Source organism: Exophiala oligosperma (genome assembly GCF_000835515.1).
Source record: "Exophiala oligosperma strain CBS 72588 unplaced genomic scaffold supercont1.1, whole genome shotgun sequence".
NCBI classification, from domain to species: domain Eukaryota; kingdom Fungi; phylum Ascomycota; class Eurotiomycetes; order Chaetothyriales; family Herpotrichiellaceae; genus Exophiala; species Exophiala oligosperma.
Window position 1 is genome coordinate 3,377,447 of NW_015622818.1, and position 21,176 is coordinate 3,398,622.

General features: G+C 51.6%; 5 protein-coding genes across 5 annotated transcripts; 3 read left to right on the top strand and 2 right to left on the bottom strand.

Moving 5' to 3' along the window:
- Window positions 1-1,311: 1,311 nt before the first annotated feature.
- On the top strand, window positions 1,312-3,223 carry PV06_01151 (uncharacterized protein). Its single transcript, XM_016401742.1, has one exon. It carries the CDS (start codon window positions 1,705-1,707, stop codon window positions 2,953-2,955), a length of 1,251 nt encoding a protein of 416 aa, XP_016268795.1. The 5' UTR covers window positions 1,312-1,704; the 3' UTR covers window positions 2,956-3,223.
- A 3,729-nt stretch (window positions 3,224-6,952) lies between these two features.
- PV06_01152 (uncharacterized protein) lies at window positions 6,953-8,443 on the top strand. Its single transcript, XM_016401743.1, has one exon. It carries the CDS (start codon window positions 7,141-7,143, stop codon window positions 8,140-8,142), a length of 1,002 nt encoding a protein of 333 aa, XP_016268796.1. The 5' UTR covers window positions 6,953-7,140; the 3' UTR covers window positions 8,143-8,443.
- On the bottom strand, window positions 8,300-10,060 carry PV06_01153 (uncharacterized protein). Its single transcript, XM_016401744.1, has one exon. The coding sequence runs from the start codon at window positions 9,637-9,639 to the stop codon at window positions 8,707-8,709; it is 933 nt and encodes a 310-aa protein (XP_016268797.1). The 5' UTR covers window positions 9,640-10,060; the 3' UTR covers window positions 8,300-8,706.
- Window positions 10,061-10,520: 460 nt separating this feature from the next.
- Window positions 10,521-12,511, top strand: PV06_01154 (3-deoxy-7-phosphoheptulonate synthase). Its single transcript, XM_016401745.1, has one exon. The coding sequence runs from the start codon at window positions 10,775-10,777 to the stop codon at window positions 11,903-11,905; it is 1,131 nt and encodes a 376-aa protein (XP_016268798.1). The 5' UTR covers window positions 10,521-10,774; the 3' UTR covers window positions 11,906-12,511.
- PV06_01155 (uncharacterized protein) lies at window positions 12,399-20,443 on the bottom strand. The gene is made up of 2 exons (XM_016401746.1): window positions 20,212-20,443; window positions 12,399-20,161 (listed from the first exon to the last, which is right to left on the bottom strand). The coding sequence occupies exons 1-2, from the start codon at window positions 20,336-20,338 to the stop codon at window positions 12,777-12,779; spliced, it is 7,512 nt and encodes a 2,503-aa protein (XP_016268799.1). The 5' UTR covers window positions 20,339-20,443; the 3' UTR covers window positions 12,399-12,776.
- Window positions 20,444-21,176: the final 733 nt, after the last annotated feature.

Genomic DNA, 21,176 nt, shown 5'->3' on the forward strand with positions numbered 1-21,176 from the left:
ATAAGTCGGAAAATGTTCCTGATTCCTTGATTGACAACGTGAGGTGTCTATCAGTTTCATTTACTCCTAAAGGTTGAAAACAAAAAGATGGAGCGTGATCATCGTGGACGGGTACAAAGTAACGGGTATCAAGGCACGACATCCTCAAGGACTACTCCGTAATGTGACAAGAGCGATATCGACCAGTTGATCGACATGGAATCTAGAGTGCTACTCTATACTCGTGGAAGCTGGTTTTTGATCATTTTGAGAGCGTGATTGTTCACACTTGGTCCGGAGAGAATGAGAGTGTTGGAAGATACCTTGTATCCAGGGGACTGCGTACAGAACAATTAAACAATAAACAATTAACGTCGTCACTTTTCATCTTGTCAACGATACCCGTAATATTTCGTCAAAGAATACTCTGGACTCACTCCGTACTGAGTGAACAATAAGACGGCAGGGGTTCCAAGACTGAGGGATGCCTGAGCGGATCACTTCCTGCCTTCGTAAAAAATCCTTCCAGCCAAAGACTCCCCCGTTTCAGGCTGCATCAGGTACGTTTCTCACGGGTATCCGTAAGTAGAGATTTTACCTAGGTAGGTAAGGGTATCATCGGAATACAAGTACTCGTCCAAGGGAATCTGAAAATGTGTTGTAGGCTGACAGGATTCGTTCACAAGGCAGACGGGTTTTGATACGTCATGAATTTGATTCATCCTCCTTCGGTGGTCTACCGAAGAACTACCAACAAGAGTCTTTGATGACAATAATAACGGAGTTCTTCGTAACCCCCTCCTACGGAGTACCGGTGGTGACGATGGATGATATCTGGAGGAAACTCGGATTTACGTTCTAGCAAAAAGACGCTTGGCAGGTTTCAACGGGCACCTAACTGTACTGTACTGTACGGAGTACTTCCCTGGTGGGTAACAAGATGCAAGTACGGAGTACGGGAGCACCTTTGCAGAACATACAATAACGTACCTCCTTAGGCGGTCTCCCGGGCGTCATTAGGTACCTAACTAACTCCAACAGGGCCTTTTGCACTTCCAGGGGTCCAATCATTTGTTTTGGGCGTCCGGAGCTGCCCGGAAGATCTCCTCCCAATGGGCACCCACCCACCCCCTTACATAATTGAAGAATTTCCTCTTTTGGCCGCCGCCACCACCAAAAAGGACACCCCTGCTCGGATGTGTATGGATGGCTAAACAATAATTTTTCTCACTCTCAGTCGGGCTCGACGGCAACGGTGATGATGATGTAGCTGAGTCACTATATCACGGATACCAAAACTTATTTACTCCGTAGAGAAGCTCATATTTCATCCAAAGGTTGCCATCTACAATCTTGACAAATGGTCCAGACTTCCTTCTCCTTGCCACTGACCTTTCTCACTCTTGGAACCAGTACAACAACTTCTTCTTTTCCCTTTTTATCTCATGCCCATGCCATGCCGTTTTGTTTTTGCCATCGATATATGAACATATTTCTTTTTGTTGATTAATGGTACCAGTACGGAGTACGAGCTACCCGTATATACAGAGACTCCACTGCACGGTACAGTACACTGGGGTGGAATAACGAGGTTTTCTCAGGGTACGACTACGAACAGAATTGACAAGGCGCACTACCGTGTATCCATTACAATTCAAGCAACACGCAACACGCAATCGTCGGACCAGCCAGGTCGCTACCCAAGGAAAAACTACAGTGCCAAAAATGACCCAAACAACTCCGCAGTCGGCCGAAGCCAACACAGATTCAGCCTCGCGAGAGGATGGGGTGGATCTGACCGACCAAGCTGTCCAAGTTAGGTTTCAAGACCAAGCGGCTAACAGTACCTCGAGCTTGAAGACCCTGCAAGGACATGTAGCCGCGGCGGCGGAAGACGGGGTCAATGGTGCGTCCGAAGAGGCTCAATCGAAATTGGACGAGGCCGAAGCAGATCGCCCTGCCCCACCACCCAGATTGGCCTCATCGCGGCGCGAGGGCAGCTATGCGGCCAGCGCGAACAACGACCTGTCGAACATGAGAACCCTCGACCCCGAAAAGACGAACAACGCCCTCCCCAGGTTGAAGAAGAAGGAAACAAAGCTGGCTCAAAAGAAGGCGCACCCATGGCAACACCTCGGCATCACCCTGGGTCTGCCGATGATCCTCCTTTTCGACCTGGTCGTCCCCTGCATCATCTACTACACCTGGTACCACAGTCACAGGCACGACAGAAATCGACAATGCCGTGAACAATACCCCGACCGACAGCCATGTCCGTTGCCCAAGGTGGAATTCGACGACAACGTCCTCGGTAGTGCCATCGCTTCGTTCGGTGTCGGTGAGCTTTGGATTCTGCTCGCTCGGGCATGGCGACTGTTCATGCACCGCGAAGACTGTGCTCCTTTACTTTCCCGGAGTCGTTGGGAGCTCGACGCAACGTCGTGGGTCTACGCCGTGGCCTTGATCACCTCGCTCATCCCTTTTGTCGTGGCTAGCAGTCTGGAGATTCCCGAGCTGTATCTTTACTCACCGGCTTTCCTGATGACCTTCCTCGGATGTCTCATGTTGATCACCACCGTCTACCCGTTCAAGCTTCCCATCGGCATCAACTCACAACCTCGAGGCACGGGACTGCGGCCTTTTATCTATTACGCCGCCGAAGACTTTATTGCCGTCGACGGCCTGCAGGATCGGGAATTCCGCGTCCGATATAACGACCGTTATGAATCCAACAAAGCGTTCCGAAAATTGTTTGTGTACCTGACCTTGTTTTGGATGTTGGGAATTTGCATTTATATTGGATGTTTATCAGCCATCATTTGGACGTTGCCCTTCCACATCGCCTTTGGACTAAGTCTGGGCGTGTTGTTTGCTTGGATTGCCGTGTGGGCGGTCGCGACATTCGTGTGGGTGAAGTATGAGATTGAGAGGGAGCATAAAGCCTACGAGGCTGAGGCGGAGTCCATAGAGGAATAAATTGCTACGTGTGACAAGGTGGAAGCAGGCGTTTTGGGTGTTGTTTGTTGACATACTCACATACCCTAGATGACTATGTATTATCAGCGTTGCTAATGCACCAAAAGTAATAATACAGACCAAGACTGTCACGTCATGTTCATATGTCAACGGTTGTGTTGATTTTTTATCTCATTGCTGTCCGGGAAAACGTCTTGTCATGTCTTGGGAGTAGGATGGATTGTTCATTAGTATAAGAACCTAGCAGGGAAAGAGATAAGTCGGCGACACTGATAGTGGAAAGGCCGTTCTCATCACTGCCATTCCGATTCCAAGCCAAGCCTGCTGCCTGCCTGTCCGCACTCACCCCCTGGATGGTGTTCGAGTCGCGCTTTGGTCGCCCACAAACAGGATTAGTTTTTAGTTCATGGGTTTCCGAGTCTCACTGTGTACACTAGCAAATAAACAAATGCTTTGACCTTCTCCTTCATGTGACCATACTGCCTTGGAGCATTCGAGTCCTATTGTTTGATACCATATCACACCGGCAAAAAATAGAGGGAAAAAAGAAACACTGGCATCATTTGTTTCAATCAGCAAAACTCTAACCTGGAGACACAGGTTGCACGCTTGGCAACTGGCGTCCAGGCCGAGGGAAACCCTAGTTGTACACCTAGGATTCTTCTCGTAATAAACGGCAGACGACCCCTTTGCTAGTACCTCACGGGCAGAGGCCATGTATGCGAAGAACTGCCCCGAAGGGGCAGTCTGGGCTACGGGTAGCCCAAGATCCACTGACATCATACCGGCGGATTCCCCCCCGCCGTGTGTACAGATTGCACCACGATCCGACGGGATGTGTGAATGTTGAGGAGAATTGTGCAAAAGTGATTGATAACCCTTAGTTTTTCCCCTGTAAATTACTTGATAGGTCAAGCGGGTACGTTGGGAGTGGAGGGCTCTGTCTAGGCACCCATTCGCATTCACGGGGCGCGACGCGACCGGAGGGCGAATGCTGTTGCTCAGGATGGGAACCTCGTGATCATCACCTGCAAGTCTTTTCCTGCACCTGGGAATTGTTCAGTCGTGACAAACACTGTGTTTCCTCAACTCAAAGACATCGGCAAGCCTTCACGGCCGAGACCGTAGGTCCATAGTGTCACCTATTCCTCGAGAAACCTTCGACGGTCTCGATCTTGTACTTTACCTTGGTGACTCTGCTGAAGAGCGACAGCAGCACGACACGCGTCCCGACTTTGCGCCAGCCGGCCAATTGGTGTCTTTGGGTTGTAGTTCGACAACTTGGCACGAGCATGCGATATTAGGAAAGATTGTGAAGTCGGTCGTCTTGCCTCGGGTAGGTCTTACTATCGACGACATGGGCTAGTTCAGAAGAGGACAAGGATGCAGAGTTGGTATTGTTGGTACCAACCTTGGGGAGGTTTCTGGGAGAGTACTGAGCAGCAAGGATACAACTTGGCACAGCCTTCTCGACGATGTTGCTTGATCCGAGCCTGGGATAGAGAGTACGGATGTGTTCAGGAAAACTCTGTGCACAACAGAGTAATATCTAGGTCGGTAACCTCGACGTTCGGAATATGATATCATTGTTCTTTAGAGACATCATCGAGACGCCCTCATGCTGCTGTTGTATCGACGGCCCTTTGACAACACCATCGATCTTGGAGCACCTTACGCACGAAATCGAGGCGCGAGAAATTGAGTCTGGCTGAGAGCATTGTGACTCATTATAACAACATCAGATTTAGAGGCATTCAGAAGTACAAACATGACGTTAGCAGACGAGATCTGGAGTGATGAAAAGGTTTCTTTCCACGACGGCTTATTAGTGCGCCCTGAATATGTGATAACCGATGGGGGTATAGGCCAATCAGCCTTGCCACTCTTAGCCGAAAGGCCTTTTCTGAGCAACACCAACGTTCCCACTTCGCGGCAACTGGCTTATGGCTTATGCAACTTGCATGAACAGAAACCCAGAGTTATATATGTATTCTCCACAATCCAGGCTTATCGTTCGATATATTCTACGCCTTGGCTTCACAAGCAGAACGCAAGGCTGGCGGTTCTGATGGCTTCAACCCACTGCGCATTACGCACAGAGACAAATCCATCGACGAGCAAGAAGATTACTTGTGGTTTGAAATCGAATACGTAACGTCAACATGAACCTAACCAAACCGCACCACTTCGTGGGCTCCTCTGCAAGGTATAAAAAGGCGAGGACTTTCTCTCTCCTCGAAATATGAAAGCATTACGGACATTATCTTCTGAGTTCTTCTTGGACAAGTAGATTGTTCCAACTACCACCATCCGCCATCGCAACTTTTTGTCTCAACATGTCAACTCCAGTCAAGAGAGTGGCCGTCGTGGGAGGCTCAGGCCTGACCGGCGGAGAAATCACTCGAGCATTGCTACAATCCGGGTTCGAAGTGACCGTCCTCAGCCGTGCATCATCGTCGAACTCCAAGATCCCTGATGGTGCAAGAAGCGTCAAGACCGACTACTCGCGTGAATCACTTGCGGCAGCCTTCCAAGGACAGGATGCGGTCGTCTCGGCAATCACCACATTCTTCGTGGGTCAGCAATTCACCATCATCGACGCCGCCATCGAAGCTGGAGTCCGTCGTTTCATTCCGTCCGAGTACGGAGTCGACACTTCGGACCCTGCCATCGCCGAGATCGCTCCTCCGGCGGGCACCAAGAACGAAATCGTCGCCTACCTCCAGTCGAAGCAGGCGACAATATCTTGGAGCGCCATCATCGTCGGGGCGTTCTTCGACGCCATACTTGAGGTGCCTGGCGCACTGGGCCTGAACTTGGCGGAAAACACCATGACCATCTTCGACGGTGGAGACGTCGAATTCGAAGCGACGAACGTCGACCAGATCGGTCGTGCGGTCGCCGCGGTCTTGTCCCCCGAACACTTTGACAGCACTGCCAACCAATACGTCTACGTCAACAGCTTCACCTTGACACAGAACCAGATGTTGCACATCTTACAGGACCTCACCGGGAACAAACTGGAGGTCAAACATGCGAAGAAGGCGGATATGAGGAAGGCTTCTCAAGAAAAGATAAAGTCTGACCCGGACAAAGGCGACGTGTGGGCCCGAGGGTCTTTTGAAGGCATCATATTGATCATGTTGAATGAAGGAGGGTTTTGTGAATACTCCAAAAAAGGTCGTCTTTGGAACAAGAGATTGGGTCTTCCCGAAGGAAACGTAGAAGAGACGATCAAGGCTGTCTTGTCCAAGAAGGAATAAACCGAGTATTTTGGCGGTAGGTATCAAGCACACATACCTCTGCATTACGCACAAGGCTATACTTATCACTGGAGTTGTCCTCAATGGTCGTTTGCTAATATAGTCGATCGACAAAAATGTTGAGATACCTTTGCAAAATGCACAGGACTAAGTAACTAGCAATTTTGTCATCATTACTATTCTTGTTAGTGTCTCGGTGCTCGTTGTTCTCGCAGTCTTTAGGAATGTCTCTTGGCTTGCTTGAAGCTTGTCAACTACCATTTGAACCATATTGAAACCGACGAATGACAATTGGGGGTGACTTTGGTGATAAGTATAGCCTTGTCCGTAATGTAGAGATGGGCGCGCGTAATATCTACCGCCCGTGTTTGGACGGTTTAAGATGTACCTAGGTATCATTTTATTGAGTACAAGTACTCTGTAAACATGCCATGGTCCCCGAGTTCGCTTCTTTTTTCAACTAGGTTTCGTAGGCTTCTTCATTTGGTAGCCGGCTCAAAAGATGTCGATGTGCACCATGCCTCTGAATTTCTCTCTCGGTCGTGCGATAGACAGAGTAGATAAATAGATGATAGGCAATAAACGAGTTCTGAACTCACTACGGAACTGTAGGAACATAGAAAGTGGTCTGATTTGATCTGCAACTCGATGCATCTGTCATCCGCCGTAACGGAAGCCAATCATGATCCACCCGAATCTTCTGAGCAGAAGCAGCCGTCATGCTTTTGCAGCTTCACAATTTCGGAATTTCTTCACATCTTGCTGGTCCCATTAATCCGCGTCCGCCACTCTCATTCTTCTTCTCGACAAACCCTGTTTTGGAAAAAGATTGTGTAAACTACATGACACGGCCTCTGTTCTACCCATGTGCCTGTGACACCACCGATTGAAAACGCTCGTCTCTTCAAAACCCGTCGTCGCCATGAAAATCTTCGCACCCAGGATGGCCCGACCCCCATCCGACGCCTTTACCCGCTTCACCTCGACGACACCACACGCCATGCAGCGACCCTCCTCGTCGTCCACGACGTTCACCTACCAACCCGCCTCACGCCCGTCCTCGACGCCGTCACCACAGACACCGCAACCTCTACGCTCCACACCCTCGCCCAACGAGACACCACAGGAAAAGGTAGCGCGCCTCCGCGCCGCCGCCCGGTTAGCCCGAGACCAAGCGTCGTCGTCCCCCCTCGAACGGGCGATCGAGGGCGGTCGGGTCTGGGCCGACCGGGCCCACCGGTTCACGGCCTTTGGCCTCATCCTGTTCGCGGGCGTGACGGTCGTGGTGGCCGCGTACGGGACGACGAGCCTCATCGCCCACAACCGCCGGCAGAAACGGGCGTGGGTCGAGCGGGAACTCGACCGTCTCGACGCGGCCAGGCAGGCCTTCCTCCGCGGCGAGGCCACGGCCGAACAGCTCCACCTCCTGGAGCAGGAGCGGGCGGGCGAGGAGATGGAGGCCGCGAGGAAACGCGAGGTCGAGCGCAAGAAGGGCGAGAGCTACTGGAGCAGGTTGAAGGGCGTCATGAGCGCCAACGCCGCGGCCGGCCAGATGGGCACCGAGACCGAGGAGGAGAAGCGGGAGCGTGAGGAGCGGCGGGCGAGGAGGCAGAGATCCGCTTCGTCGTCCCCCGCGGACGAAACCTTCGTCGAGGGCGAGGTCAGACCCGTCGCCGTGACGTCCACGAACGTCAAGGGCGTCGGGCTCGACGCAAAGGGCCGCCCGGTGCCGCTGGACAAGATGGAGTACGTCAAGACCAAGGTCGAGGACGGGCGAAGGTCGGGCGAGAAGGAAGTCATTGCACGGACTGGTATCAGGGGAGGACCTCTGGACCAGCTCGCCGAGAACGTCTCTCAGGCCGTTGTGACCCCTTCGACCCAGAGCCAGGGGTGGTTGAGCTGGTTGAGAGGCAGTAAATCGTAGGGGTGGTCTCCGGAGGGAGATGTTTGAAGGAGAAGGGGGACGAGAGCAGGTGGTCCAACTTCTTGTTTCTTGTACAAATTTTTCAACGCCGAGAGAGCAAAAAGGCTGCATAGCGTTAATGGGATCAAATTCATTTCACCTCCACGATAATACGCAGCTCGTTTTAAGGGGAGTGACCTGGATTCTTCACATCACCACCACTACCATTACCGTCGTCAATAGTCTCACATTTACTTTCTAGGCTTTACTCGTACAACAAACGGCTGCGCACCGACGGTGCCACCGAGTCTAGGTAGGTACTTGGGTACTTGGGTACTCGGGTTCTTGAGTTCTTGAGTACCTGAAAAATCCCCCCGTTTCCAGCGCTACGCGGATTCGCAAACCGCAGAATCAAATGCTCCAAAATGCGGATAACCCCAACCACTTCACGTCCATGGTCTGTATAACGCATGCATGATCCGTTCCGTGCCATCGTTCTATCATCATTATTTCGTCGTTCGTCGTCGTCATCATCATCATCATCATCAAGCAACGAATAATCTCCAGCTGAAAACAAAAAGTCCTTCACGACCACAGAATATGGCTGTAATGTCCGGGCACCTTTTGAATGCACTTGTCACAGCCGTTGAGAAACCCCATGTGCAGTCTCGCCGTTCTTGCCTTTCCCCCCGGGCTGGAGTAACCGTCGAGTTGGAGACCACCATCGTCACATCTCTCGTCCATGGGGACATGGGCCGGTGGTTCTCCACAACGAAGCAGTCCGTCGCCATCGCCCTGCTGGTCGACCATCATGCTGTCCGTGTCTCGTCGATCATCCTCCACGGGACTCGGTAGTCCGTCTCGCCCGATCCAGGAATCTTGCTCGATCATCGGACTGAGGTTCGTACGCAGAGGCGGGAACTGATGCCGGGGGACACTGGGCAGGTCCGCGACTCGGTTGTCGAAGTGGCTGCTGATCGGGGTCGGCACTCTTTCTCTCGCAAACGTGTCCATCGCGGTCAGAAAGTTGCTGTCGCGGTAAGGTGGTATAATGTCGTTCGAACGGGCCCTCCTGATGGTGGGGGGGTTCAGGTCCATGTTCACGTCCACGTTGTGATGGTCTCCACACTGTGCTCGGATCGAGGACATGCTGCTGGAATCGCTGCCTTGAGAGTCCCGGGTCGGACGAGACTTGTTGGTGGTGGGCCAGTGGCTGGCGTCCTTGGGCTCAGAAGGGCTTTCGTCCTCGGAGGTATCTACCGGGGTCGGCGGTTGTTGGTAGATGGAGGTGAAGGTAGAATACGCCTGGGATTGCAACTGTGGTCTGGCCGAAGGGGATAGGCGAATCGGTAGACACTGATGAGGAGGTCTTCTCTTTGGACTTCGCGTCATCAGAGATTCATCACTCGGATCGTCAATCCTTCGTTTCCGCTTGTGCTGCAGAGCAGCGTCGAATTGGAAGGCAGGGCACACGTCTGTCATGGTTGGTTCGGCGGTGAAATTCTCGTCGGTCGACATGGTGGGATATGAGGACCAGGTGGGCGAATTAGTCCTATCTATAAAACGTTGTTCTCTCTTCCCAAAGGAGAAAATGTCATAGTAACCCCTCTCTCTCGAAAGGAAAAAAAAGGGAGTCGATCAAACAGTGATGGTGTCGCGGGTTGACAGGAATTGGTTGCTGAAACACAGACAATCTCGACCGAGGGGCCAACCAGGGCGCGTGATCGAGTAGAAGCGAAGAACAGGCGAACGACAAAACAAGATGACGCGATAGCCGGATGATGAGTCTTCCGGAGAAGATGAGAGCCTCGATAAGAGAGGGGTTAAAGGAGGCAGTGTAGTTGTTGTATTGTTGGTATATCTTTTAATTCTTAACAGTGGAGGGGAGAGAGAGGGATTGTCTAAATCCGGGCAACGAGTAATAAACGTGGAATTGGTGAAGCAATATGGTTCAAAGCAGCGTCATGAGTACAGAGTGCAGCAGGTTTACTCCCACCCCTACTCCTACCTCTAGGCGACTCGGGATTTGTGGAGGGGGAAAAGGAGAGCCCATCAGACGCCTAAAGTACCTCGGTCACTGCCCGGACTTAGGCATTAGAGGGGTCCCTATTGGGTGGGTTGCATGCCTAAGGTTGCAGCTGCCTTGTTAAGCGACAAAGCCTTTATGAGTACCCGATGAGCCTCCCCTACGACGTCATCCAAGGGTTCTGTGGTTCTCCCTGATGCTCCCTGATGCTCCCTAATGCTCATCCTATCCGGCTTTCCTCAGGGATCACGTGCAGATGTAGATCTAGACCAGTGCAAAGACCCGTAACGAGTATTTACTTCCGTACTCGTTTTCTCATGCCACAATTCTTCACCGCCTTTGAGCCGGGTCGAATTCTGCCCCTCCACGTTCTGAAACTTTTTTGCAGCCCGTGTGAATCATAATGCCTCGTAGAAAGTCTCTCTTGTAGCTGTTTCTTCCTCTCCACACAAAACACATACACCCGACCGACCGACTTTTCTCTTCCTTCACAGAGCTCGTTAATACCTTACCTGCTTTTTCCTCCTCTTGAGTTTTTCTCTCACCTAAGATCTCTCTCGCCCGGCAGGCAGTTTCAGTCGCAAACCCGGCGGTCCACCTTTCCGCACCTTTCCACACCCCGGCACCATGCCTTCCATTGACACTCCCGTCGAGATCAACGAAGATGTTCGAATCCTCGGCTATGACCCTCTGATCCCTCCCGCACTCCTCCAAAGTGAGATCCCCGCGACTCAGGCCTCGATCGAGACGGTGTCCCGGGGCAGAAGAGAATGCAAAGAGATCATCCACCAGCGCGACGACCGGCTACTCGTCATGGTCGGACCTTGCTCGATCCACGACCCGGCCACGGCCCTCGAGTACGCCGGCCGCCTGAAACAACTCGCCGAGAAGCTCTCCCCCGACCTGTGCATCATCATGCGGGCGTACCTCGAGAAGCCCCGGACCACGGTCGGCTGGAAGGGCCTGATCAACGACCCGGACATTGACGAATCCTACAAGATCAACAAGGGCCTGCGAGTGTCTAGGCAACTCTACGCCGACCTCACGGGCATGGGCATGCCCATCGCCAGTGAAATGCTCGACACCATCTCCCCCCAGTTCCTCGCGGACCTCATCTCCCTCGGCGCCATTGGCGCCCGGACCACCGAGTCCCAGCTGCACCGCGAACTGGCCTCGGGCCTGTCGTTCCCCATCGGCTTCAAGAACGGCACGGACGGCTCCCTGGGCGTGGCCATCGACGCCGTGGGCGCCGCCGCGGCCCGCCACCACTTCATGGGCGTCACCAAGCAAGGCCTCGCCGCCATCACCAAGACGAGCGGGAACGAGGACGGCTTCGTCATCCTCCGGGGCGGGTCCAAGGGCACCAACTACGACGCCGACAGCGTCAAGGCCGCGAGGGAGGCCCTGAGGAAGAAGGGACACGAGGAGGTCATGATGATCGACTGCTCGCACGGCAACTCCAAAAAGGACCACCGCAACCAGCCCAAGGTGGCCCAGACCATCGGCGACCAGGTCCGGCGGGGCGAGGACGCCATCGTCGCCGTCATGATCGAGTCCAACATCAACGAGGGCAACCAAAAGGTCCCCGCCGAGGGCGGCCTCGCCAGCCTGCAAAAGGGCATCAGCATCACCGACGCCTGCATCAACTGGGACACCACCGTCGACGTCCTCGAGCAACTGGCCGACGCCGTCCGGACAAGGCGACAGGTCCGAGCCAAGCAGCAGAATGGCACCAACGGTGTTAATGGACACCATTGATTCAGTCCGTTACGGAACTAAACTTTTTGTGTTCGACCGAACGGGGGATTTGCTTTTTTTCCCCCATCAAACAACCATAATAAGCGCAGTGAACGAGGCAATGCGACGCGAACGGTGTTGGATGTATTTTTTTTGCTGCCGGCACCTGGAGCGGCGTCTCGGGACTTTCCTTGTCCTCCTGAGCAGCATCTTCCAAGCGAGGCTTCGAAGTTTTGCATCTCTTTTTTTTCTGCGTCGCAAATGGAATGCAACTTCAGCGAATCTTGTTAAAATTGGGAAAAGAAAAAAAGGTCTCGGTTGTCATCTCTTCACTCTACCTTTGGTTGCTTTTTGCTCCGACAATGCAAGGGAAAAAAGGGGGCGCATTTCTTTTTTTCCCCTTAAAAAAAAAGGGGAACGACGTGTTACATACAGGGGACATGAGCTTGGGATTTGCTTGGGGCAAAATTTCACATGGCATCGTACCAAAGAAAATCAAGGATCAACGTCAAGATATCAAGAAAAAGCCCATAGAAGAAAGGCCACTTATTACAGCTGTTAAGAAGGATTCACGTCCCAGTCCAGTCCATCCATATCCGCACCAGTGCTATGCGATGATAGTCCTACACGTAATTGACTCGCTCCCATTGAACCCAGTTCCCTGAGCATGCTGTCCCAGTTCAATGCCATGAGTCCTCGCCATTCCATTTCCCATTTCCTAGCCCGAGTCATTAATATCTGCTTTGTCCAAACAAGCACACGCCCTGTCCACTGTCTCCTGCCTGCCCCGCTGCCGTCTCGCTTCCGAAGCACATCACAACATCCCCAAAATCGTGTTCCTGTCTCTCAGCGCACATGACCTGTTCCATGTTCTTCCGGCTTGGGATGTGAATTACCAGAACGAACACCATCCAATGTAATGCTGACACAGATTCTCCACGTTTGTCGCCTGCAGAATCAGTCGATCAACTTGCTCCGCGACCCCAAGGCCTCCTATGCCTGCCATGGTCGTCTCGGGCGCTGCACCTGCGATGCTCGTAAGGCCTTGCTTTGCGCCACCGTTTGCACTACCACCGTCACTACTGCCGTTTGCACCCACGCTCGTTGGGACCACGCCTGTAGCATGATTCATCGTGCCGCCATTGAGATCCATCAGAGCCTCTAGGCCAAGACCGTTCGCATCCGCCCCGAGCCGTGCTGCCGCTGTGCCGGGGTTTGCAGGCTTGAAGTCGCGACCGGTTAACTTCTCTTTAACTCTTGCTAGTACTTGCAATGCTCTTGCATTCTGTACCTCCTTGGCCTCTTGTGCAGCGGCGTTGCCCTCCCCGACTTTAGAAGAGTCGAGGATACTTCCTCCACCCATTGCGGGGTCGAGGATGCTGCTGCGTCTGTGTCGCCGACCGGGAGGAGCACCAACATGGCTGTGAGCTGCACCGTTCATCGCTGCTGTAGCAGGATGATGCGCTGTCTCCATTGGGCTGCGATCGTAGTCTCCTGGAGCACCAGGGGCGTCCATGATACTTTGGCGTCGCTCTGACCGGAAATTTGGTCGAGGCGGTGACTCCCGCGTGTTGAGACGCCAATTGAGAAGTGGGTCGTGAATGAAAGCCTCCAGCACTGCGAGAAGCGATTCTTTGTTCTCGCGAATCACTCGCATTACGTTCTCGCATGTGATCCTGAAAGAACCTTCAATGTTGCTGACTTCCATAGCAAAGGTGAGCATTCTGGTCAAGCGGAAGGGAACTCGTTCAGGGTATTTTTCACGATGCATGGCCACTTCGAAACAATCACCAAAATCGATGTGAACGATCTTGCCAGTGATGCGATCAAGCATAAGGTTAGACGGATGCCGGTCTCCCAGTCCGAGAATGTAGCCGACCATGGACATGACAGCTAGCGAACGGGTATAGTTAGTACGCCGATCGAGCCATGCTTCAGAGCTCTTAGACTTAAGCCATAGCACGCGGTACAAGTCCTTCCCAGTCGTATTGTCCATTGCATACCCGAATACTTCGACCTTCTGCATCAACGTAAGGTTATCATAATCCGGTGCCATCTGCAGCATAATTCTATGCTCGATATTGAGGAGAATGCGACGCGATTCGCGATATTCCTTGACCAAATTATGAAGTGTGTCCGAGTTAGGTACCCATCCAAGCAGGCCAGAATTTTGTGAAAGAGGAATTGCCGGGAAACGTTGGATGTTCAAATGACGCTTGAAGCTTTCGGTATCATTGGTCAACAGCGTGTTGACCAGTCCGAACAGCTGCATCACTCGTTCATCTTGTCGAATATCTTCATGGCCCTTCAACAGGAAAGCGTATGAAACTCCATCGGAACCCTTCACAGTCATCTTTCGAGGTCGTTGCTTCGAAGGAATGACGGTCAAAACATGGTCGAAGCTGATGATCCTGATTATAGGCTTGCCCGAGCGATAAGTGCCAGGAACAGCAAGGTCGAGATCGTGTGCATCCTTAAGGCGCGGCGACACATATTTCAAGTCGAGGCTCATCAGCTGAGGCAATTGGCGAGCAATCTTCCTGAAAACCGCATAGTACAAATCCCAGGCCTGGTTAAGGTCTCCTATTTCTTTGGACCGGCGGAATGCATTGCAGAATGCTCTGGCTTCAGCGAGATCATGCCCAAATGCTTGGGCGAAAGATACCTCTCTGAGGGTCTCGGCGCCTCGATCGAGTAATTCGTGTAATGGTGCAAGTGTTGCAAGCATGCCTTCGACATCATGATCACCAAAATATAGTCGAGAAGCTTCTTCAAGGCCTTCGTGCCAAAGTTCGTGCCACAACACAGCAACACGGATAAGTTCGTGGCTGACAAGGTCAGCTTGCTCAACTAGGACTGGACTGTGCACTCTCATGTTGTCCATAATTTGCATTGCGGAATTAGCGCGGCGCTGCACCAAGGACTTCATGGCCACGGTCAAGGGATAGACCAATGCTTGTGGGTGAGCTTTTCCAACTTCTGTCAACAGTCGATGGACAGCTGCCCGAACTCTCGCGTTTGGTTGGTTGATTCTTGCAATCAATTGAGGGATAACTTCAAGCCAGGTGTCGATGCTCACGGATGCGAAGCCTTCAATGATGACGGAGTTGACCTCGCTGTGTCCACCATGTGCGAACCACAACGTCAACAGGCGGAGAGTGTCTTGCAGACTACTCGTCTTCGAAAGAGCAATGGATCTGAAGAAGCCTCCAATTGCAGGGACGACATGATTCTGGATGACATGCTCGGGCAGATTGCGCACCTTGTCCTGGTCTGTATGAGACGCCATCGAAGTCACAACCTCGAAATTTGCCAAAGCATACGCATGCCATGCTTTGTACCAGGTCTCGTTGTATTGCGTCGCAGCGTGGTACGACGACAGAATATCTCGGACAGCTTCCTGAGCATTCGGACTTGTCCAATCACCTCTGAGCAGGTATGACTGCCATTCTCCTTGTCGGAGATAGCACTTGGCCAGGAGTTTCGCACATCTGTCCAATTCATCGTGTTTTCTCCGTTGGGTAAGCGCATCGTGTCCTGCGGTATCAATACCGTTCATGCTATTCATCCTCTCATTCTGCATGCCGTTCGCAAGGGACGCATTGGCTTGTTGAAAATCATCAGCAAGTCTCATAGTGAACTCCCGGAGGAACGAAAGGGCTTGCTTTTGATTGCCAGTTGCCCAGTTGAACTTGAGCCGAGCGTATGCAACAGGAGGCGGTGCCGCGCCAGCGGCAGCGGCAGCATCACTAACACCGCCCAGGGAAGCCAACGATCTTTCCGCCAGACCAATCCGATCTGATTTGCGGCAGAGATTTGCAAACTTGATCCAAATTTCTGGATTGTCGGTTGGTGTCAAAACCAGAGCCCGGACTTTCAGCATTCGCTGCCAGACCTCCACATTCGATTGACAACCTAACAACCTCTTGTTCCATAGCAACTTGAGAGAATTCTGTTTGTCGAGTTGCCCTTCACTCTGCTTGTAGACGATGATCTCTTCGAGTTCGGCAAGCATCTGCGTCCGAACAACCACGCTGTAGGCGCGGTTATAAGACTCCCCAATCGTCGCAGTGATTTCTGAGTTGACACCTTCTCGGGCTCGCACGATGAAGTTGTAAGCTTCGGGAAAGTTGTTGCGCTGGATTGCAAGAATGGCGCCGAAGAAAGCTCTATCGGGAGAACTTTCCTTCATAACACTAATGTAGTTGTCCATAGAGTCCCACTCGCCTCGGCCCCAAGCTGCCGCTGCAGCGAGTGCTGACATATTCTTGCGGTTCTCGACGCTTGCATTATTCCAGTGTTCCTGGGCGATCTCTGAAAGCATCTTCCATTCACCCAAAGCATGCAAACAGCGCATCTTTCCCATAACGATGTCGAAGTTTTCAGGCTCTATTTTTTCACGCTTCTGGTAAGCAGCCAATGCTTCTTCCCATCGTTGTAGCTTCTCAAACCATGCTTCTTTGAGCTCAACTTCGCCAAACACTTGCGCCCGACGCAAAATACCAATAGCAGCGTCAGACTGTTGCAGTTGATTGTTGATGCTGATCAGAGCCTCGACACTTGAGCTGTTCTGATCTTGTTCAAACTCAAGTTCTTTGTAGTGCAGCGCTTTCGCAAAGGCATGACATTTCGCAGCGAATCGTCCAAGCGTTCTTATGTCGATCGGCAAAGACTTATCATCATGCTCCATATACTCAGCTAAATTTAGCAACGTTTGCAAGATATCCGGAGGGATGTTGGAAGATGTCAAGGCTTTTTCGATCGAAGCAATGAGTTCTTCCTGATACTGGTCGTAGAGCTCGGTCCAGCAGGAGGCAAACGCCGAGTTGAATAAGTCTTTGGCCAAGGGTTGAAAGACGGTAGCCAAACTCGCACAAGCTCGCAAGGCGTGAGATGGAGACTCTTTCAGTAGTTCGACACTAAATCTTCTCATCCATTCTTGCCAGTCTTCCTTGGTCGACTTTTGAGAAACATCCCAGGCACTCTTCAAGTGCTGTTGATTCACCGGAAGTCTCATGGAAGTTATGTTAGAATAGGTTGTGTCTTCAGCTGCTAGACCGTACTGCTCATCCGGATAGAAGTCCACCGGCAATGGCTTTCCAGTCTTCAAGTTCTCGACCAGCTTCTGAAATCGTTCGGAATTGATCTGCCCAGTTTTCGTAGCCCGCTCTACCAAAGGGAGATAGTGACTGAAATCCTGACCAAGATGATATATTAACGCACAGACACAGTCCAGTGCCGCAGCTTTCAATGAGCGCTCCGAGGAATTTGTGACAGCCTTCTCTGGTGAGGACAGAATCTTTGCAAGTGGGTGAATCATGAGCGAAGCAAAGTCGGTAACATTGACCGTTCGGGATAATTTGCCTAGGGTGTCGATTGCTGCTCGTCTGGCATTAGGGGGGGCTGCTGGGTTTTCGAAGATACCAACAATTGCCGGCGTGATCATGTGCATATACTCCTCCCCGCTGGAGCCAAATACCAGGAAAGTATGTAGGATGCGCATCGAAGCCTCTCTTCGCAGGTCGGAGTCATTCTCAATAACCGCAAGCATAAGGGGTAATAAACCAGCAAGATATCTCCTGAATTCGCCCTCAAGAGACTTTGAGATGGCCTCAATCAATGACAAAATCGTCGACTGTACTTGCCGCGACACATTCCAATACTCTCTGATGACGGCGATGATTTCTGGCAGGAATGCTCGGATATGCTGACGAACAATATTGACCAGGACAGCAAGTTGATTGAAGTATGACTCTAAGCGGGTTGGGTGCGAACTCCGAATCACTGCTAGGAAACCGGGGACAATCTGACCCAGGAAAGGCACACACTTCATGCCTATCGTCTTGAAGATGGTCACAACGGCATCGATCACGGCGCTGTGATATTGAGCTAGGGTGTGATCTGCTAAGATTGTCTGCATCAAGGTGTTGATGACGACTGTTGGATAGTATTCCTCATTCGACGGTGTAAGTCCTGACATTATCAGGGCAACGTCGGAGACGGGAGGTACTTCGGATTGGTTCTGTTTTTGAGTCACCGTATCGGCGAGTTGCTGGTACTTATAAGGATCGAGAGCTCCAAGAACACCGACTAGCTTAATGGCATCCGTTCTGAGCTCGCCATGAGCTTCGGTCTTGATCAGGTTGATCAAGATTCCAAGCAATTCGGGATATTCAGTATATGGGTCAATCACATACTGGGAATTGACCGCAAGGGAGCTCAAAGTCTTCATGGCCGCGTCGCGCTTTTCGTGTGATCCGAGATCTTGTAAAGCATCAATGATGATAGGCATGAGTTCGGGGATATGCTGTGCCATCTCTTCTCCGCCAACTGATGTCAGATCACCAAGGGCCTTGATGGTAGTTGACGCGACTCCCGGGTTTAGATCAGTGGCCTTGGGGAGGAGAGCGGAAACCATCGCTTCCACGTATGTCTTGACCAAAGAAGTGGCATTAGAGACGAACAGGCTAATCAAACGGGCACTCTCTTCCTTCTGCTTTGCTGTATTGGAATACCCAAGCCCGGTAAGTAAGCTGACCAGTAACTTCCGGAGAGGTGGAAAGACGTATGCAGGGTTTACCGTTGTCAGTCGTCCGATGATCTCAATGGCAGCTTCACGGACGCCAAAGACTTCGTCATTAACAGCCAGGAAAAGACATCGGATATTTTCAGGCCTCGCAAGATGCTTGTCAAACTTCCTGTCCAGCGCCTGAAGCACTGTCATTCTGATTTCAGGGTCCGGATCGCCAACAGCCACAGTCAACAGCTTGTCCACGACTTCACCCACCACCTGAATCGCATTGTTACTGGTCTGGTGCAGGATGGGGTCTTGCATGAATAGCTGGCAGCACGTCAATGCCGCTGCTCGTCGAATGTCTGGATTGTCGTTCGTGGCGTAACGAAGGGTGACATCGCGTACGAATTCGTTCAAGATATGACCCGAGAAATCGAACTTCCCGAGCGTTTCAAGGGCCAATGTGATCTCATGGTCCTTGAGCTCTGCGGGAAATCCTCCATAATCTTTTGCAAAAGAAGGAAGTGGTGGAACTGTGTTTGGAGGACAACCTAAAGGTCTGTACGGAGAACGAACCAAGATAAGACTGAGCAAGTCAAGCAGCTTGTCTTGTATGGTGGTCCGAATTGGTGGTATGTTATGTGCCATATCTTCGAGAGCTTTCTCCATGGGCTCGGTGAGGCCGCATGCAAAGATTGGATCCAGGAGTGCCTCCATGTACTTGCTAAGTGTCTGACCAACTGCGCCAGCAAGCATGCTGATACAGTTGAACATCGGGCCTTCGTCTACTGCAGCCCGATTTTTCGTCTTCGCGCTCAATGACTCCCGGATGTATAGGATGATACCGTCAAGGTATTGCGCAATGGCACTGCCTACAGCCTTAGCTATCTGCCCTATGGCAATAAAGGCCTGGTTTCTCTCCTTTTCGCGCTTGAGCTGAGCTTGCAGGTAGATCATAAATTTGTGCAAGTAGTTGTTGATGAAATCGAGGGGGGCGTATTCGGCCAGAACAGGGATCATCTGTACCACCTGCGTTCTGATCCTAGAGTCCCGATGGTCTTTGAGTCTTAGCACGATTTCACAGGCATTCCTGTAGAAGTCGTGCATGAACATGTTGCCCTGCTGCAAGAGCTCCATCAAAATAAGTAGTGAGCCAAGTGTCTCGTCAACGGTCGATGTTGGTCGGAAGCCTTCCAGCGCCTTTTGATATATTTTGGCAAACCAATGTGTCTGGAATTGTGCATCTCTTGCTACCATTACCCCGAAGCAGGCACTAACGGATTGAGCAGCTGTTCTTCGTATCAGGTCCTTAGGATCTCGTAGGGCGTTCCAGATCAAGTCGAAGATCTGCGGTATGAAGCCATAGACAAGTGTCGGAGAGTTGCTTGCCATTTCGCGGATTAGGAAAACTGCAGCCAACTTGCGACTCTCCTGCTTGATCTCTGGCTGAAGCCATTCAAAAGCAGATGTCATCTCAGCCTCAACAAGCTCGGCGGTATACGCCCCTCCTGGCCGAGCCAGGTGACCCAAGGCTCGGCTGGCCGCATCCAAAACAGTGTAGTCATTGCTCTTCAAAGCTGCCCGCAGATAATTCGAATATTTTGAAGCCTTTTGCGCGGCATCGATCGCTTCACAATCTATCAACCGATCTAGGGCGAGGATACCGCCAACTTTGTCGCTGGGATCTGGGGCTTGGACAATGAGGTTGCTAAGTCGGTTTGTGACCCTGTCGTAGAAAGCGCCGAACCGTTCTGGAGACCATTCTAACAAGGAATTAGCATCATGTCTGTCTGATCAAAGACCAAAGTCATACCTCTTGACAGCAGTGTGATGAGCTCTCGTAACTCAGATGCTGCCTTGTTCTTTACTTCATCGTTCTTGCTGCGCAACTCAATGAAGATGCGCTCGCTTGGGTCTGGACCCGGACCTTGCGACGCCATGTCGCACCACCATGGTCCTCACAGAGAGTCCACGGAGTTTAAGGCGTAAGATGATAGTTCAAGGTCCTGAGGCTGTTGGGATAAGACAAGACAGAGTTGTTGGAGACTCTTGCAAGCCAACTTTCTAGGTGGAGTTAGTTCACTTGCAAGAGGCCGGTCGCAGCCAAAATCACTAGTGGTTTGCTGTGAATGCCCTCCAATCGTGCCGCTTTTATAGTCTACAGCACAAATACAACCATCACCAAACTTCCTCTTGCATTCTGTTAACCTTTCCTCAACATTTCGCACCGACAGCGCCTATGCATCCTGGACCTGGACCATCTGGACCTCGAAAGTCATAACTACTTAGCCTTAGATCGTATCCACAGCACCAAAGTACTAGTTATATTCCTGACGACCAAACGCCCCATGTTCCTGTTTACTGGTGCTATCAAGTCTAGTTTCCATGATAAAGCTATCACAGGTTGTACAGTAAATAGCACTTGAAGGACTTCAGCTTGTCCGGCTTAGGCTTCAGCATCTTCAGGCAGCTGAATTACGAAATCTGTGTGACACTGTAATGACACAAAACTCCTCTCTGCAGTGGTGCGTTAAGCAACAAGGCAATGAGAAAAATGGTCAGATGAAAGAAACCTCCACACGAGACGTGGTGTGGCCGAAGTAGCCACAACCGACGCCGAGAGTGAGAGGTATCCTGTCTCTGAGGTTGACTAAAACTTTGGTTAATGCGATGCGCGCAAGCATACACGCTATGCTGCAGGCAGATCAGGGAGGGACGCCACTAGCTCAACATAGCCGGTGTGCGCGAGTACCGAAAGAGTTGTGGTTGTAAATACTT

Excerpts from the sequence above, each read along its gene's own strand:
- PV06_01151 (XM_016401742.1), top strand. The coding sequence starts at position 1,705 with ATGACCCAAACAACTCCGCAGTCGGCCGAAGCCAACACAGATTCAGCC.
- PV06_01152 (XM_016401743.1), top strand. The coding sequence starts at position 7,141 with ATGAAAATCTTCGCACCCAGGATGGCCCGACCCCCATCCGACGCCTTT.
- PV06_01153 (XM_016401744.1), bottom strand. The coding sequence starts at position 9,639 with ATGTCGACCGACGAGAATTTCACCGCCGAACCAACCATGACAGACGTG.
- PV06_01154 (XM_016401745.1), top strand. The coding sequence starts at position 10,775 with ATGCCTTCCATTGACACTCCCGTCGAGATCAACGAAGATGTTCGAATC.
- PV06_01155 (XM_016401746.1), bottom strand. The coding sequence starts at position 20,338 with ATGGCGTCGCAAGGTCCGGGTCCAGACCCAAGCGAGCGCATCTTCATT. Across the intron at positions 20,162-20,211 it reads CATCACACTGCTGTCAAGAG|AATGGTCTCCAGAACGGTTC; the intron begins GTATGACTTTGG and ends ATTCCTTGTTAG.